Source organism: Microtus ochrogaster, chromosome 17 (genome assembly GCF_000317375.1).
Source record: "Microtus ochrogaster isolate Prairie Vole_2 chromosome 17, MicOch1.0, whole genome shotgun sequence".
In the NCBI taxonomy this organism is placed as follows: Eukaryota; Metazoa; Chordata; class Mammalia; order Rodentia; family Cricetidae; genus Microtus; species Microtus ochrogaster.
In genome coordinates this window covers 33,009,091-33,025,539 of record NC_022019.1, presented here as the reverse complement: position 1 = coordinate 33,025,539, position 16,449 = coordinate 33,009,091, and the positions used below count along the sequence as shown (strand labels likewise).

General features: G+C 50.6%; 1 protein-coding gene across 1 annotated transcript in view; it reads left to right on the top strand.

The window, feature by feature from the left end:
• Stk24 (serine/threonine kinase 24) overlaps positions 1 to 16,449 on the top strand; it is a 79,689-nt gene that overhangs the window by 38,929 nt on the left and 24,311 nt on the right. Inside the window, exon 2 of the mRNA XM_005355685.2 lies at positions 6,683 to 6,913. Coding sequence (XP_005355742.1) covers positions 6,683 to 6,913 — 231 coding nt within the window. The remainder of the gene's footprint in view (positions 1 to 6,682; positions 6,914 to 16,449) is intronic.

Genomic DNA, 16,449 nt, shown 5'->3' with positions numbered 1-16,449 from the left:
GCTCCGAGAGCGGATACTAGGACATGTACTAGCTGCCGGGCCTTGTGTGCACTAGGTATGTGCTGGACCACATCTGTGTCCCGGCAGGCCATTTCCATGACGCTCGGCAAGCCAGGTGATTCTGAAGCCAGCTCTCCTTTAGGAATGGCTGCTCGGGCCCCTCTGCCGCCACCTTGCTCTTCAGGGGGCCTCTTGCCTGGATAACAGCCAGTGCAGCTTGGTCTTTATGAGTTGTCCTAACGTCCCTCTAGGCTTTGGTGTGGTCTGATATGGGCTGTTCATGAAGGCTTAGGAGATGTGGCCTTACTGGAGGAGAGGTGTCACTGGGACCCCAGTGGGCTCTCAGGTTCCAAAAGCCTTTGCCAGGCCCGGTCTCCCTTGCTTTGCCTTGAACTTTCCAGTAAGATGTGAACTCTCAGCTGTTGCTCCAGTGCCTGCTCCCCCCCCCCCCCCCCATGATGTTGTGGACTGACCCAAGGAAACTGTGCCTGCCTTAATGGGTGTCTTGGTCATGGTGTCTCTACAGAGATAGAACAGTAACTAGACAGGCTCATTACCATCTCGTTTGGATGGAACTTACAGCTTTTCACAGTGAAATAAAAGGTTCTTGTGTGTGCGCAAAAAGCAGAGTTGAGAGTAAAGGAGACGTAGGTGGCAAACATTTTATGTGGGAGTTGGCCACTTATCTTTCCTTCAAGGCTCATTTCTGAGCATCTGGATTTAGAGAGGCCTTAGACGTCCATGGTGGTGCAGGTCTTTCCTTTAGACTTCCATGGTGGTGCAGGTCTTTCCCTTAGACGTCCATGGTGGCTCAGGCCTTTCCCTTAGACGTCCATGGTGATGCGGGTCTTTGTTGGAGCCTCTTGTGCCTTCTCAGCAGTGAGGGCACCGATCCAGCTCGACAGCCCGGTATATTCATTCTATGTACGTGACCGTTGTCCATACCAGCTTTTATAGGGAGAGCCCAGGCTGTCCGCACCCACTGAAGAGCTTCTGTGAAGGTGTTGACTCCAGGCTCTTCTGGGTGCCTTCACTGGCTTCTTAGGGTTCAAGAAGCTGGGCATGGTGGGGAAAAGTTTGGTGTATTCTCAGAGCCCAGGCTCAAACTGATTATTTTGGTTAGTTATTAAGAGTTCTGACCTTTATGTGATTGAATATTATAAATAACTGGAGCTTTTCTAAATCTGTCCAGATTAGAAAGAAACAAGATAAGGTTTGAGTGTGTGGAGGCTGGAAAGTTAGAGCTAGAGACACGGCCTGGTCTCTGAAGTTAGGACGACACGGCCACCAGAGCCGCAAGGCACGTGCCCTCTGCGTTTCCATCCGACTCCCGAGTCCCAAACTTCTTAGCTGGCAAAGGTTTTGTGATTTAGAGAAATCAGTGTCGTCATCCATCTTTAGTTACTTTAACTGATTACCTCAGATTCATGAAATATAGACGTGCTGTCATTTCCAGAGTGGCAGGGCGCCTGCTGTGTGTCCTGTGACAGAAAGGCCCAGAGCATGCTGGAGAGACAGAAGAGTCTGCCTGGTTCATGTTTTCTTCATGACTGTAACCCGTCAAGAGTGCAGCCCCTGCATCCACACCTCTTACGACTGTTAAGTGTCAGTCACATTTCAGTGTGAGGTTTGGGGGACACACGCCAGCCATGGCACATGCCTCTGGTCTGCAGACATTGCCTTCAGTTATGCCAGGCTTCCTGATTGGAGGACACACAGTCTACACTCTTAGTTGTATGAGAGAGAGGTGGGGCAGAGGAACATTCTGCTCCTGTTTCAACATCCCAGCTCCTCCTTACAGGAGGAGATTGAGGCCTGTGAGGGTCTCAGGACTAGGTGCCCTTGCCCGTGGGACCATCATTGCCTTTCAGAGCATTGGTTCCTTATGTCTCATGGACTGGGGATTCCCGCCTGCAGCCGTGCTGATGACTGAACCTTGGGTACCATGACTGGTCGTTTCCCCCTAGAGGGGCCATGCGTGTGTCCGTGTATGTATCTCTTGACCTTCCTCTATGTTAGAGAAGGCTGAGCCTCCTGGCCCCTGACTCCTGCCCTGGGGACCAGTGGGCCTCCTGCAGCCAGGTTCTGCTTCCCTTCAGGGACAGAGAAGCTGCAGGTTTTCTGGTTGGAGGATGTGACTTCTCAGCTCAGCCCAGTCTTTTCTACGAAGGAAACTCTCAGGGTGGTTGGGCATTTCTTGTCCCCCCCCCACTCCTGTCAAGGAGGTGTGTTTTCCTCAGAGAACAAATTCCGCCAGTAAAACCCTGAGCTTCCCTTTTCAGATGGGTTACCTTTCTCATTGCTTTTTTCCTGGCCGGGGACGACATCAGCCATGTAATGAGCTTATTCAAGAATTGCCCGGGTACGGGGCCTTGACCTTGTGGGAAAGGCTGTCTGTGGAGCTCTGCTCTGTTCACCTTAGGTGACTCCCTCCTTGCCAAGGGCAGTGTTCAGTGGCACATTTGAGCAGATATGAGGTGTCACATTGGACAAACATCTGCTTTCCAAACCATCATAGACCCGGTGAAAGGAAAATGGGGGATAGATTACAACCAACCCCCCTCTCCATTTAGGAAACTCCCTCCCCAGTACATTTCCCCTACAGTGTTCTCTTTACACTACAGTTTATCTCTTAACACTGTTTTGTTGAGCCACAAGCCATCCCAGGACTGGGCGGCGTTCACAGTAGTGGTTGTATGCCTCTCACACGAGTTCTTTTCTACCGCTGTGATACAGCAGCTCACACACAAGCTTATTTGGGCTTACAGCTCCAGGAGACTAAAGTCTATGGTGGCAGGGACAGCTCACAGGGAGTGGCAGGAGTTAAAGCCTGCCTGCATCTGACACACCTCCTCCAACTAGACCACACCTCCTGATCCTTCCCAAACCGGTCCACTAACTGGAGACCTAGTATTCTGCCATATGCAAACCTATGGGGACCATTCCTACTCAAGCGGCACACCATTCTCCCACCTGTCTCTCAGTGTGGGTGTATGCATGCGCCTGTGTACCCTGTGGCTAGTGGCTGTGGTTAGCTGGAGTTCCTGTGCAGCTGCTCCAGGGGCCAGAACAGGCTTCTTTGTGTTGATGCAGGTGCTCAAGAGGCTTCAGTTGAGAACTGTGTGGTCCTGTAAGATTTGACCTTGTCAGCTGTTCAGGGTTTGAAGAAATCCCAGGTAGACACAGATTCTGGGGTAATGGTTCAGTGTTTGCTAGAATAGCAGACACAGGTGCATGAGGTTGTAGGCCTGGGGTTGGTGACTTCTTGGGGCACTCTGCTAGTGTACCTCCTGCTGCTAAGGGCTGTGTTCCACACACACGCACAGTGTGCCCTTGTGGTTCAGCACCAAACTGCATCGGGCTGCAACTTCTGTCTCTTCAGGGGTCTGTGACCTGAGGTGCCGTCATCTCAGCCCTCGGTGGCGAGACAGGAAGGTCTGCATGGGTGTGAGAGATGGTCCCTCTACGGCTTCCATCCTCACTCTGTATTAACTGTTTTGTGGAGTAACAGACAAGCCAGGCAGCTTCCAGTTTCTGCGTCTGTGGGTGCTGGGCAGGAATGAGCTCATGCACGTGTCAGGGCTCCAGGTCGCTCCACCGAGTACAAGGACACTGGTGCTGCATTCGCCGCCATGTGTGTAGGGCAGGCTGGATTCTTAGGCAGGGAACCTAGTAACAGTGGCTTCCACTGGCCTCTTCGGTGTTGGAAGGGTTTTCTGTAAATTATTATTATTATTATTTTTTTTTTTTAAAAAAAAACTCTGCAAAGGAAGTATCAGTGTTTACACATGAGGATTGAGCAGTCAGCAGGCCAGCAGTTGGCGTGCCCAGGCTGGCTTTGCCCTTCTCAGGAGCCCTTCTCTAAGTGCGTCAGGGGACGGTCTCAGAGAGAGGTTATTCTGTGATTTCTGATGTGGGTCTGGTTGGTGTCTACGTGAACCAGGTTTTCTTACTGCTCAGGGACCATTTACTCTCAGTTTCATGCCACCCTTGGTGTGGCTACTTGGATATAGAGGTGAATGAGGCCTGGCCTCCAAACTTCCTCAGCTTATTCTAGAACATAAGACAGTGCAGAAGAGGAGGGTCGTGGGAAGACAGTTCAGTAGGGTGAGTGACAGTGTCTGGGAAGAGCTCATACCTAGGAAGCGTCCCATTCAGACTGGTAGCAGGAGTGGGAGCGGACAGTGTGGTGTTGGCCTGTCATCTACTGTGGTGGAAAGGAGTTCTCAGAACCTTCTGGAATGCTTAAGAAAGTGGATTGGATGCAGCTCCCCCAAAACTCACTAGGTTGAGTGATTAGTGTCCCAGGTGATTCTGTTCATCTGGGTGGGGGAATCTCCAACCCACACACTGGGCCCCAGAACTGGCTGACATCCCTGGGAGAAGGAATAGAGAGAGAATGGAAGGATGGGGTTAGGTCTCGGTGGTTTCCTGGACTGAGGGCAGGCCGTGGAGGCCAGGTTACAAGGGGCAGAGGGAGTGGCTGATGAAGCTCCAAGGAGGTTGCTGCATCATTGGTGACCAGCTTGCCAGACTGCGTGGCCAGGGCAGGCTGGCGGGCGCAGAGTGCGGTCAGGAACCTTCAGCAGAGAAGCATGTGAAGTGGGGGAACTGATGAGGCCGAATGGGGTGCTTCTCGTCTGTCCGAAGTGGGAGGAACCTGAGCGTGCTGCCCGGGGCAAGGAGCCAGTAGACAGGGATAGTGGGAAGGAGAGCTGCCCGAAGGGCTGCTGGTGAACCTTTGCACAGAGATGGATTCCAAAGTCCCGAGATTAGTGTCAGCCTTGAAGAAAAGGAAGGCCACTCCACTGCACCCTGGAGGGAAGGAGGTAAGAGGCTTGGGGCTGCCCGGCTGTTGGAGGAAGGACATGGATGCCCCCACCCAGGTCTTTGGTCCTGGCTCCCTGTGTGATGTGGGTACCAGCTGAGTTGATGCAACATGCTGCCCCATCCACGTTCTCCAGCCTCCTTTGGGGATATTTCCAGAAATGATTTTGAAGAGTGCTTGCCTAGTAAACCTGGCAAGTTTAAAAATGGAGGAAAATTTAAAGTTTTCTACCAGCTTTCAAAACAGCCCCCACTTCGGGAGCCTACCCTCAGGTCCGAGCACTTTCTCAGACTTCTTGGAGAAAGTCGTGAGTGGCAGGACTGGAAAGGGCAGCTGCTCAGGTCAGGGCTGCTCTGTCTGTCACCCCGCTAAGCCGCAGAGTGCTGAGTTTCAAGTGCAAAGGAAGGTGAATGGGGTTGAGTGCATTTAGCTTCCTGTGAGCCTGTGTGTGACAGGGCAGCCCCTTCCATTGTGCTGAGTGACAGCCTTTCTCCATGTGTTCTGTGGAACTCCACAGCACATTTCACTTCGTGTGTACCATGTCCAGCATGTAGACACCCTCTGCCTCCATGTGATTATCAGTGCCTGGTTCTTGTTATACGGTGTAGCTCAGCGAGGCTCCCAAGTTACACACTGTTTTAAGCAGATGTTTGGAACTTCAGCTCCGAAAGCGTGTGAGTGGCTGGCACCCAGTGACAGCAAGGTCATTGTCATTGTGTTGCTGGTGTTGGCATGTCCTGTGCCTTTGACCTACCTTGTCACTGCTCAGTGATAACCTTCTTTCGTGCCTCCTTCTCTGCCCCCCTCCTTGCTCTCTTTCTTGCCCCCCCCCCATGCGATTTCTTTGAAGGATTAATAATAGACTTTTAAGGATCAGCCGGCATCCTCTTCTTTCAGTGGGAAAATGTGTTTACCAGACTGGCTTTGGGGCTTCTCACGTCCTTGGGAGTTACAGGTTTTGGGTGTCACTGGTATTTTGCTCTGGGCAGGACTGTGTCTTGTCCCCTGTTTGACACAGAACGCCCCACACTATTTCCAGATGTGACTGCCCCTGCTGAGAGCCCTGGGACAGGGCTGTGTGGGTGTTGGGACCCAGCATCCAGATTCTTGTTAGGACATGGGTGCTGCATGTAGTGGCACCTTCAGGCTGATTCATGCTCAAGTGCTCTAAATGTATTTCAGTGGTTACGTGCTTGTGGGCAGTGGGATCTGGCTGTAATTCTGGTGAAGAGAATAGCTGTAAGGGACAAGTAGGGCTGTATTTATTTGGGGTGGAAAGAGTCTGTTAGAATTAGACTGTGGTGTTGTCCCCTCCTCCCCCCGGTTAGGTGAGAGCTGATCCACCTGTAGTTCAGCGAATGTTCTTCTGTGTTAGGACATGCTGGAGATGGGTTGAGAAAAAAATGTTTTGTTTTTTTTTTTTTTTTCCCTTGGAGAAGACTAACTTCTCACCTCTTCCCTCCCTTGCCTCCTGAACCCAGGGATTCACAATACTACGCAGCCTTCTACTGCAGATCAGTGCCGGCCCAGGATCATGTTTTTAAAGTAGCTAAATACTTACCCTGGTACATTTCAGTATAGATTTCAGGCTTTGTCTTCTTTATTCAAAGTTTGCGTTGTTCTTGTCCCACACTTGCTGTGTTTGTTTAACCTGCACTGGTAGACATGATCCAGGCCTAGATCCTGACCCTGGAGAGCGTAGTTGCAGCAGCCTGGTCCTCCTCGTCCCTCCAGGCCCTGTTCACACCATTCAGGGTAGAGTGAGGGTTCAGCTGTGGCCCTGGGAACACACACCATTGTAGGGACCCACTGTGACTCTGGGAATTCTGACATCTCCTTCCTTCTCTTCCGCAGAACCTCAAAGCGGATCCAGAGGAGCTTTTTACCAAGCTGGAGAAAATTGGAAAGGGCTCTTTCGGTGAGGTGTTCAAAGGCATTGACAATCGGACTCAGAAAGTGGTTGCCATAAAGATCATTGATCTGGAAGAAGCTGAAGATGAGATAGAGGACATTCAACAAGAGATCACAGTGCTGAGTCAGTGCGACAGCCCATATGTAACCAAATACTATGGATCCTATCTGAAGGTAAGGCTTAAAAATAACGCTGCTTCCCCTTGTGCCGCACTGGGCTGAGCGGGGGAGTGGACGTGGATGTGGAGGACTCTGATAACACAGCAGGTTTCCAGAGCAAGGAGAGAGTCTTTGACCTTTGCGTTCAAAATAAGTGGCTTTGATGGCACCACTATCATTGAAAATGCCACTCACCAGATTTTATTTTTGGTGAAAGCAGTTGGTGTTGACATTCTGTTTCAGAGAAGAAGCTGAGGGGGCTTTGTTGAAACTGTTGATTAATTTATGACAGTAGCCACTGATCACTCATAGGGTGGCTGCGAGTGGCCACAGAACCTCCTGCCACCCTAGCCCGTGTGTCTTCATAATTAAGTTGTCGGCTGTGCCCTACGGCGGCGGTGCTATTTTTATGCTGCAGAGAGTTGATGGTGTTGATGAGGTAGCGGAGTAGCTAATGTGTCTACCCCTCAGCTTGTAAGAAGCCAGGTGAATCAATAATCAGGTCAAGCAGAAGGGACAGTAGTGGAACATGACGGAGGGTCCCTGGCCTTCCCCCATTCTTTGAGTGGTGAAGTTGTATTAGTAGTAATATAATGTGGGTCTCAACCCCTTTGGTCGCCTGTGACCATCGGAAAACACAGATATTTACATTAGGATCACTACAGCAAAATTACAATTGTGAAGTAGCATTGGAAATAATCATATGGTTGGGGTCACCGCAGCATGAGGAACTATATTAAGGGCTGCAGCCTTAGGGTTGGGAACCGCTGCATTCATGTGATTTGACCCTGAATAGAAACTCTCATGGTGGATCTCCTAGGGTCATCCATCCATCACTGAGAGAGCCCAGGGCGACTCCTGTGTTCAGGCCCTGGACAGGCGGCTGGGGAATGCCCAGGCCTGTGCAGCCTTAGACGACCCTGGTTGATCTCACGGAGGTTGCTGTGAGGTGTGGAAGAGTCTTACAGAATTTGGATATTTGCAGCTGGATGGTTATGGGTGGCTGTAAAACTTTGGCTTGTTTTTTTTTTTTTTTCCATTCTTTATTACTAATCCAGTTAGCTTATATTTTAGCAAATACTTATCTGAAGTTAGGAAATTTTGGAGATAGGGTCAGGAACAAATGGAATTTTTGCTTAAAGTGAAACAATCTCCCTTCTCTTCTTTTTCCTGGGGATTGAATCTAGGGCTTCTCATACACCAGAACATCTATACTTAAGTCATAGAACTGTAGAATATTTTTTTTCTTCCAAGGTTAAAATTATGGCCATTGAGACTGTTGGTTTTAGTTGTCAGCTTGACACGGTTCACCCCAGATCCTCACTGAGGCCCCTCTACATCAGGTTGGCCTGCAGACATGGGCTCAGCGGGACTGTGGGCAATACATTCCCTAGACAGAAGACCTGTGGAGTTGGTTTCTTTTACTCTCTTTTGGGGGGTGGGGGTGAGGAGAGCTGCCACCAAGCTCCCAGATAAATACACAGGTTTATTCTTACTTACGAATGTCCAACTTTAGCTTCTTTCTAGCCAGCTTGTCTTAAGTTATCCCGTCTACCTTTGCCTCTGGGCTCTCACCTTCCTCTGGGCTCTGTACCTTTGATGTCCTCTCTCCCTCTCCTCCCAGATTTCTCCTCCTATTTATTCTCTCTGCCCACAACCCCATATAGCCTTCCTTTCTGCCAAGCTGTTGGCCATTCAGCTCTTTGTTAGGCAAAGCAGCACAGTAGCATAAGGGGAAAGACAGCACAGCATCCAAGCTCTCCCCTTAGGTGAATACGTAAGGCATGGGAAGGTCTGAAAAGTGACGACATACCATTTCAACCGAATTCACTGCTGTGCAGGTATTTAATTTGGGGAAAAGTAAATCAGCTTAGATATTAACCAGGTGCCTCTGCCTCCTCCTCCCCGGGCCACTGTACGAGGACTAATGGGACGGGGTGTGCGGAGGCAGGACCAGGGGCTGCTGTGGAGTTGTCAATGGTCGGTGTGGTTGGGGTACAGAGGATCCTGCTGCTGTATTTGGTGGTGTTGGCTAGCCTACCAGATCTCTGTGTTGAGGGTCTCTGCTCTGATCCTCTGCAGGTGCTCCACCGACAGGCAGCCTCTCCGCTGCCCACTGCTAGAGGATTAGGCTTACCTCAGCCACACGACTCGGAATTCATGTCTAAGAGCTCGTTGTTAGTGTGCTGAAGTGGGTTGTCCGGCTCTTTTAGAAACATTTCCCTGGTCTCTGCCATCATCCCAGTTCTAAAGCAGGTCACACGTGAGACCCTGGTCATTTTCACTGGCTGTGTTTTCTTGTCAGAGTGTCACTATTAAGGACACTTCCCACATGGGGTCATTATCTCATTTTGGGTTCAGATCCTGAGTTTACAGTGAGGGTTTTAATTTTTTTTTTTTTTTTTTTTGAAAATCAGTTCCTAAAAGTTGTTAAGGTGTTTTACCCACAAGATTCACTGAAGTTAATACTGAAAAGGTCCCCGAGGAGTTCTGGGAAGGACCTATTCTGGTGAAGGGTCAGTGTGCTGGGTGCAATCCACACCTTGCTTTAGAGTGGCATTTCTCTGCCATATTCTCTCTTTTAAAAAAAAAGTTGAGAAACAACTTTATTTATGAAAGTTGGCCAGAGTCCTCTCAGAACTTGTGAAACTGCTCCTTGGTGGCCTTGAGCACATCAAAGCGCAGGGGCCGGCACGCTCCCATGGTGACAGTGTGGCCATCTGCACATCCCTGAAATGGGAACAGGTGCACAGACATGCTCTTGTGGTACTTCTCAAAGCCATTGTACTTGTGGATGTAAGATATTCCCAGCTGATGACAGTGGGCGTCTGTATCTTCGTCTGGGTTACGGCACCAGATGGGGTTCGACCTTGGATGGAGACGTTACCATTTAAAGGACAGTTCTTCTCTATATAGCTGTCCTCCATGGCCTCCTTGGGTGTTTTATAGAGCCGAGACCAATGTTTTTGTAGTACTGAGGGAGCTTCTCCCAGCAGAACACACTTCTTGGTTTGAAAGATTGAGGATTGCTTTTGGTAAGCATGCTCGGTCTGAATGCCCATCATCTTCCTGACAGGAGAGGAAAAGAGATGTGCCAGCTCCCAGGTTTCCTCCCTCACTGCCTGCCCTAGAGGAAATGAGAAACCAGTCTTTATACTGCCCAGGAAAGAGACAGAAAGACGTTGGTGTGAGTGGCCAGTGTCTGTGATGGCTGTCTGTCTGTCCAGGTCTGGACTATCTCCTCCAGCATAGTACATGGCCACTTTCTTGACCTTAGATATTCTGAATTAGCACAACAGAATGCATTTAGCTTCTGTGTGTAGCCTGTGTGCTGGCTAGTCTTATGTCAGCTTGGCACATGGTAGAGCCATTTTGGAAGAGGTAACTTCAGTTTGAGGAAATGCCTCTGTCAGATTGGTCCATGGCAGTTGGGCATTTGATTGGTGTAGGAGGGTCCAGCTCACTACAGACAGCACCACCTCTGTGCCATTGGTCTTGGATGCTGTAAAAAAGCAGGCTGAGGAATCCATGAGGAGCAAGCCAGTAAGTGGCACTCCTTCAACGCCTCTGCTTCAGTCCCTGCTTCCAGGCTCCTGCCCTGACTTCCCTGAATGCTGGACTGCCAGCTGTAAGATGAGATGACACCCCCACCCCCCCAAACACACACAAAGTTGCTTTTGGTCATGGTTTTATCACAGCAATACAAACAAACCCTAAGACACTCTCTAGGGAGACACCCATAGCACACACTGTGGCTCTCTGCCTTGCCTGTACTGTGTTACAATCAGAGGAACATTAGGTCCTGTTAGAACCGGACAGATATTTCCCTTCATTCGGACCTTCTTCTAGCTGCTTTTCAGAGAGCCGACCCCTGGTTTTGTCCCAGTTCCAGCACATTTAGGGATCCTGATGGCTGCTCACTAATGTGTGCGCCTTGGTTCAGATACAGAAATCTACACCTAGTAAGTCTCATCAAAGCCCAGGCTTTCTTACTCTTATTTCTAAAGACAGAATCCCACCATGTTTTACTGGAGTGGAAGAAATAAGATACTGTTTTAATATTGGTACACGAGAAATGATTTGACATTTTGGGACTGGAGTCACTGCACCAGGTTTAAAGGGCCAGGGGAAGTCACAGCTCGCCCGTGTGGAGGGGGTGTGTGAACTGTGGGTGTAGCTTGTGGCCCTGTCCCGCAGGCAGTCCTTCTAGGCATTTGCTTTCTGAAAACTGCCAGGAGAATTTTCTGTGTGAAGAAAGCTCCCTCCTGGTAGTTAGAGCTGTGCACGATGTCCGATGTCTGTGTGTTTGGATCCTGAGGCGGTCCTCTTGTGACCCTTGGCCCTTGGATGGCTGTCAGGCCCTGCCTCAGGGTTACATGTGGCTACCATGCAGAGAGAACATGAAGTGGCCTTGCTCCCAGAACCTCTTAGGTATAGTGAAGCAAAGACAGGCCACCTCAATGTGGGCTCTGAATGCTAGGGGGGGCAAGGGCGGTCAGTGGGGGCAAGGGCGGTCAGTTGTGCTTGGTGAACAATGCAAAAGGTCACATCTGGGGCAGGAGGGGAAAGGTCAGGGCTAGTTTCCTGGTCTGCAGAGAGAGTTCCAGGACGCCAGGACTGTTGCGCCAGAGAGACCTTGTCTCAGAGAGACCTTGTCTCGGAAAACAAAAACAAAAAAGAAGGAAACTGAACTGACTCTACCGGGTGGGGGGTGGGGAGGTGACGCTAGTTCCCAGGGCGGTGATGTAGGCGCGAGGCTGCTGCTGATCAGGGCCACAGTGAGCTCAGCTAGCCGCATCCCCAGGTCCTGAAAGTGGAACTCTTTCTCGTCACTTTGGTGAGTTAGAGGCTTGAGTTTGAAATCGCATGGGGTGCGAGTGACGGGATCTAACAGTGGCAGCGTCCTCTCCTTCCTTTCAGTTGGTCTTAGGAAGACTGTGTGGGTGAGTCTGATGTGATGTCACTGTGTGCGGAGAGGAAGGGTGGCCACTGGAGGACATCGGGATGAACTTTAGAGGTCTAGGTGCGTGCGTGGTGTGTGCGTTGTATGTAGTTGTATGTAGCCGTGCTTGTGGTATTCCAAGACTCTGGAGACTGGAGATGGGCAGGAAGATCACATGTGTGAATCCAGACTGGACTCTTGAGAAAGACCCTGTACAAACTCACTCTGGGTGTGTTGCCCTGTGGAGTTTCTGGAGTGACGTGGCGTGTGGCTTATGTACATAGCTGTGCTGAGCTAGGCCCAGCACCTGACACTGTCTCCTGGAGGCAGCTGGCTCTGGCCTGGAGTGGGCGCTGGCTGGAAGCTCTGGGCTGCCTTTGGTGCTACAGTGCTTCAGAGGAGAAGCAGTAGGTGCTGCCCGATGCAGTAAGTTTTGCGTGTCTGGGCTAGCAGGCTTGATAGCATGTTCTCGAGAGCTTGCCAGGCTCTAAGGAAGGCTCGGTGTGCAGCATTCCTGAAGGATTTAGTGTGTCACTCCCTTCTCCCTGGAGCTGTCAACGTCCAGGTTCTGGATCACTCTTAGAGTGGTCTCTAGCCTGAGCACTTGAGCCGTCGGGGAGACTGGAAGCCTGGTTAGGAGCCCAGTTTGGTGAGGCCAGCGTAGCACCAACAGGTGGCTCTCTCCTGTCTGTCTGCTGCCAACCCCCGGATCCATCTTTTCAATCTTGGGTGGTAGCTAACAGTGTGGGAGTGTACACACTTTACAGACCCTTCAACGATACACGTGTGTAGTGTTTACATTGATGCCTGTCAGGTTGTCTAGCTATGGTTTTAGCGCATATAAGAGACTATTATATCATATTGTGTTGTATAATCTAAGGGGCTTGAGCTCTCCCCACGACCTCTGAGATGGCGTGCTCTTGGAGCTTTGTGGTAGTTTGAAGAGGTTCCTTGAATGTATGGTTTGTCTGCCATTGGAGACAGGGTCTTGAACTCTAGGTTCCCCTTGCTTTCAAACGTTGGGGTGACAGGTGCCTATTGCCACCCACCTCTGGAAAATGATTTAAAATGTGGCTGACAGGACAAAGGGCCATGAAACATTACTAAGACAGCTACTGAAATTTTCTTAGGGTAAAATATAGTTGTTTCCAGGGTGGGGATGCTGTGAGGTTTGTGTATATTCTACACAGGGGAGGTAGAGCTGTCTAGCACTCGAGAAACCCCAGGAGGTGAACGCTGACTGACATCTGGGTGTCTGTCACTGTGAAGCTTTTCTGTTAGACTTGTGTTGAATCTGTGTGCAGACATTTCTGAGTTTTCTCTGACCTTGGGTGTGGGGGCTTACTTTCCCTGCGTTAGCTTGGAATTAGGGAGTCATGTGATACAGTGCTTTCAGAGTGGTCATAACCTTTGCCCTTAGGTCTGGCAGGGTGACCTCTCACATCCACCTAGTCCTGCTTATTGCCTTCCCTGGCTCTACTACCTACACTCTTGGCAGGCTCACAGGTTCAGCACCTCGCTTGGCCTCAGGTCCTGGGGAGACAGCTTCTGCAGCAGCTCGCGGAGCCTCACGTTTGGTCTGCCTCACCCGTGCTTTCGTTTTATTTTTAAACCTTCATTTTGGACCCCGGGTTTTCTGCCTCAGTCTCTCCAGAGCTGGCACTGCAGGTGCGAATCGTCTTTGCGAATGAGCTAGGCCTCAGTGAACCAGCTGGTCTTACGTCCAAGGATTGGTGAGAACAGGGTGATCACTCTAACTGAGAACACACGTGGAGCCTGCAAACAGGAGGTTGCGAACATTGGGTCCACACATCAGTCCACAGGGACCTGCTTCACAGAGCAGACCTTAAAGGGCAGGCTCAAGAGTAGTGACTGCCGGAGCTTGGTGAGGGGTGGGTGGGGAGAAACTCCCGGTGTCTCGGTGTAGGGGGGAGCTGTGGTTGGCCACAGTTAGTTGGTGTTTTCTGCATTGCTCGCGGAGAAGATTTTGAACCAACCTGAGGGAGTGATGCAGAGTGAGGTGAAATACCAGTTACCTCGGTGTCACCAGTTTGAACTGCGTGTGCCTTGAGATGCCACACTGCTCCGTGAATGCGTGCAGTTACGGCGCGTCAGGGAAAGTAATAAAGACTTTGCGGGGGTGAACGGGTCGAGGATGCGAGGTCCTTACTTGTAGCTGCTTTCAGGGAAACTGCTAGGAACATCTCCCAATGGAGATAGAAGGGAAACTGGCCACAGCCACAGGACCTCTCCGCATGCCTGGCGGCTTCTCCCTCTCTCCCAGTCCTCTCGGTGAGCTCACTGCCCAGGGGAGACAGCTGGAGGGGTGCGCTGACCGAATTCTCTTCCCGGTCTCAGGGCTCCTCCGGTAGGCCTCCTCACTCCCACTGGAACGCCGCAGGGTTTGCATGCTGACCTTCATCAGCATGTTCTCAGCGTCTCCATTCCAGCTCATAGGATGCCACCCTCTTAGTCGGTGACCTCACGCAGCGCCACAGTCTTCAAGGTTGAGAGCTTGCCTTGTGCTGCAGTCCAGCAAGTCACCAGACTGCTCTTGCCTTGATTCTTGAGGCTGCAGGGCACACTGTCCCCAGGCACACCTTAGAGCAGTACAGGCTGGTTCTGATAGGCAGGGCTTGCTTTGATCATTTGCTCCTCTGTTCTTTTGTTCAGGCTTTAACCACAGCAGTGGCAGTAAACTGATGGTCATTTGTCCCCTTCTCTCTTAGGAAGTAGCTTAAGAGAGTATCTAATAATTGATACCCGAGTCCAGAGGGCTAACCTCTGAGAAGCTGGCTGTGCGGAGGCTGTGTGCTGGGCAGTGCTGTGTGCTGGGCGAGGTCCTTGAGCATCTGTCAGCTTAGGCCAGTTGAGCTCCACCTTTCGGTGAGACACCCTGCCTCAGAGATAAGGAGAAGGCCAGCCAGATATCCCAGCAGGCAGCACTTTCTGCTAAGTAGGCCCAGTTCTTGTCTGTTGTTCTGACCTGTCTGCTGTTGAGCAAGTACACTTGTATGCACATAGTCCTTCTGTAGACTGTGAATATATATTCCTCTTAGTGGTTATAATAAAACTGAGTTTACCTATAGCCAGGCAGAATAAGGCTAGGCGGGAAAGCTAAATGGAGATCAGGGAGAGCAAAGGGCGGAGTCAAGAGATGGGAGCCAGCCGCCAGAGGAACACATCCTGTGCCTGCAGTGAGCATCAGAGCAGTTCTCTCTTGCACATGGGCTGTGTGGCCTGGAGAGGAGGATGAGCTGGCTCCCCTGTGTTACTGTGCACTCAGCTGCTTAAAACTGACCAGGGGACCCCGCCCTCCCTGTGCAGCAGTCAGGGCCCCTTCTCTGTGTGGGCGACCAGGGGACCCCGCCCTCCCTGTGCAGCAGTCAGTCTTCTCCACCATAAGCTGCATTCCAGTTTGTCTGGCACAGCTGCCATGGTTGTACAAACATGGTGGTTTTCTGCGTAGTAAATTTCAGACGAAAGCAGTTACCCTCGTCCTGGAGAAAATCAGAACGGCTTGTGGAATCCGTGATGTCACAAAGCAAAGACCCTCACTTGCTCCTGGTGGACTAAAAGCAGCGTGGGGATCTTGCTTTGAGATCACGAGGGAATGCTTACTTCACCGTCAGCTATGGGGCAGGCTCAGTGCCAAGGAGTTTATAAACTGTGCTGTCTCTGAGGCTGGGCCCAGAATTATTTCTCTCCTGAACACACTGTGCTAGTGTAATTGAAGAAGGTCCCTGGAGACATGTGGCAGTTCTGCTTGGAGTTTTTATCTAAAAGACTGAATCGAAATAAAACCCCACTTAGGCTAAATATTTTACAGAAATGCAGCTGTTTTCAGGGTGATATTACCTATAACTTAAATATTAATGAACTTTGTAGTTCTTTTTGTTCCAACACATTCATGTTTTGCATATGTAAACCTCAGTGTGGGATCTAAACACTGTGCCGAGCAGTGATGCCGCACGCTCTCTGGCTCCTGGGACCTGGTGTGTGGTAGGGAGTCGAATATTAACTATTACACAGTGGCGACTGCTGAAGAGAAGGCTTAGTTCTAGGGGGTCCCACGCCGTGCTCACGCCGTGCTCAGGCTGGAGGCTGGACGGCATCTGTTAGGGATATACCGAGTGGATGGCAGGACAAGGCCCTTTGCCTAAGACTCCCCAGAGGCTCCCTGCTAGGTTTTCAATGCCCTAGTGGTCCCTGGGCAATGTGTTAAGTAGGCAGTACTAGACTGTAATCCCAGGAGTTCAGAGTCATCACCAGCCACACAGTTTGAGGTCTTCCTAGGCAAGGTGAGCCTTTCTTTCAAAAACACAAAAGCATCTGGAGAAATAGACAAAACTCTCAATTCTAAAACAAGCTAAGCCAAACTTGAGAGGTAGGAGGTGGCTCAGTGGTTAAGAGTGTTTGTTTATCAGTATGTAATAACCTTATCCCCTGTTTATTTGTGTGTGATGGCCCCGCCTCTTGTTTAACTGTGTGATAACCCTGCCTCCTTGTTTAATCTGTGTGATAACCCCGCCTCCTTGTTTAACTGTGTGTGGTAACCCCACCTCCTTGTTTAATCTGTGATAGCCCACCTCCTTGTTTAACTGTGTGA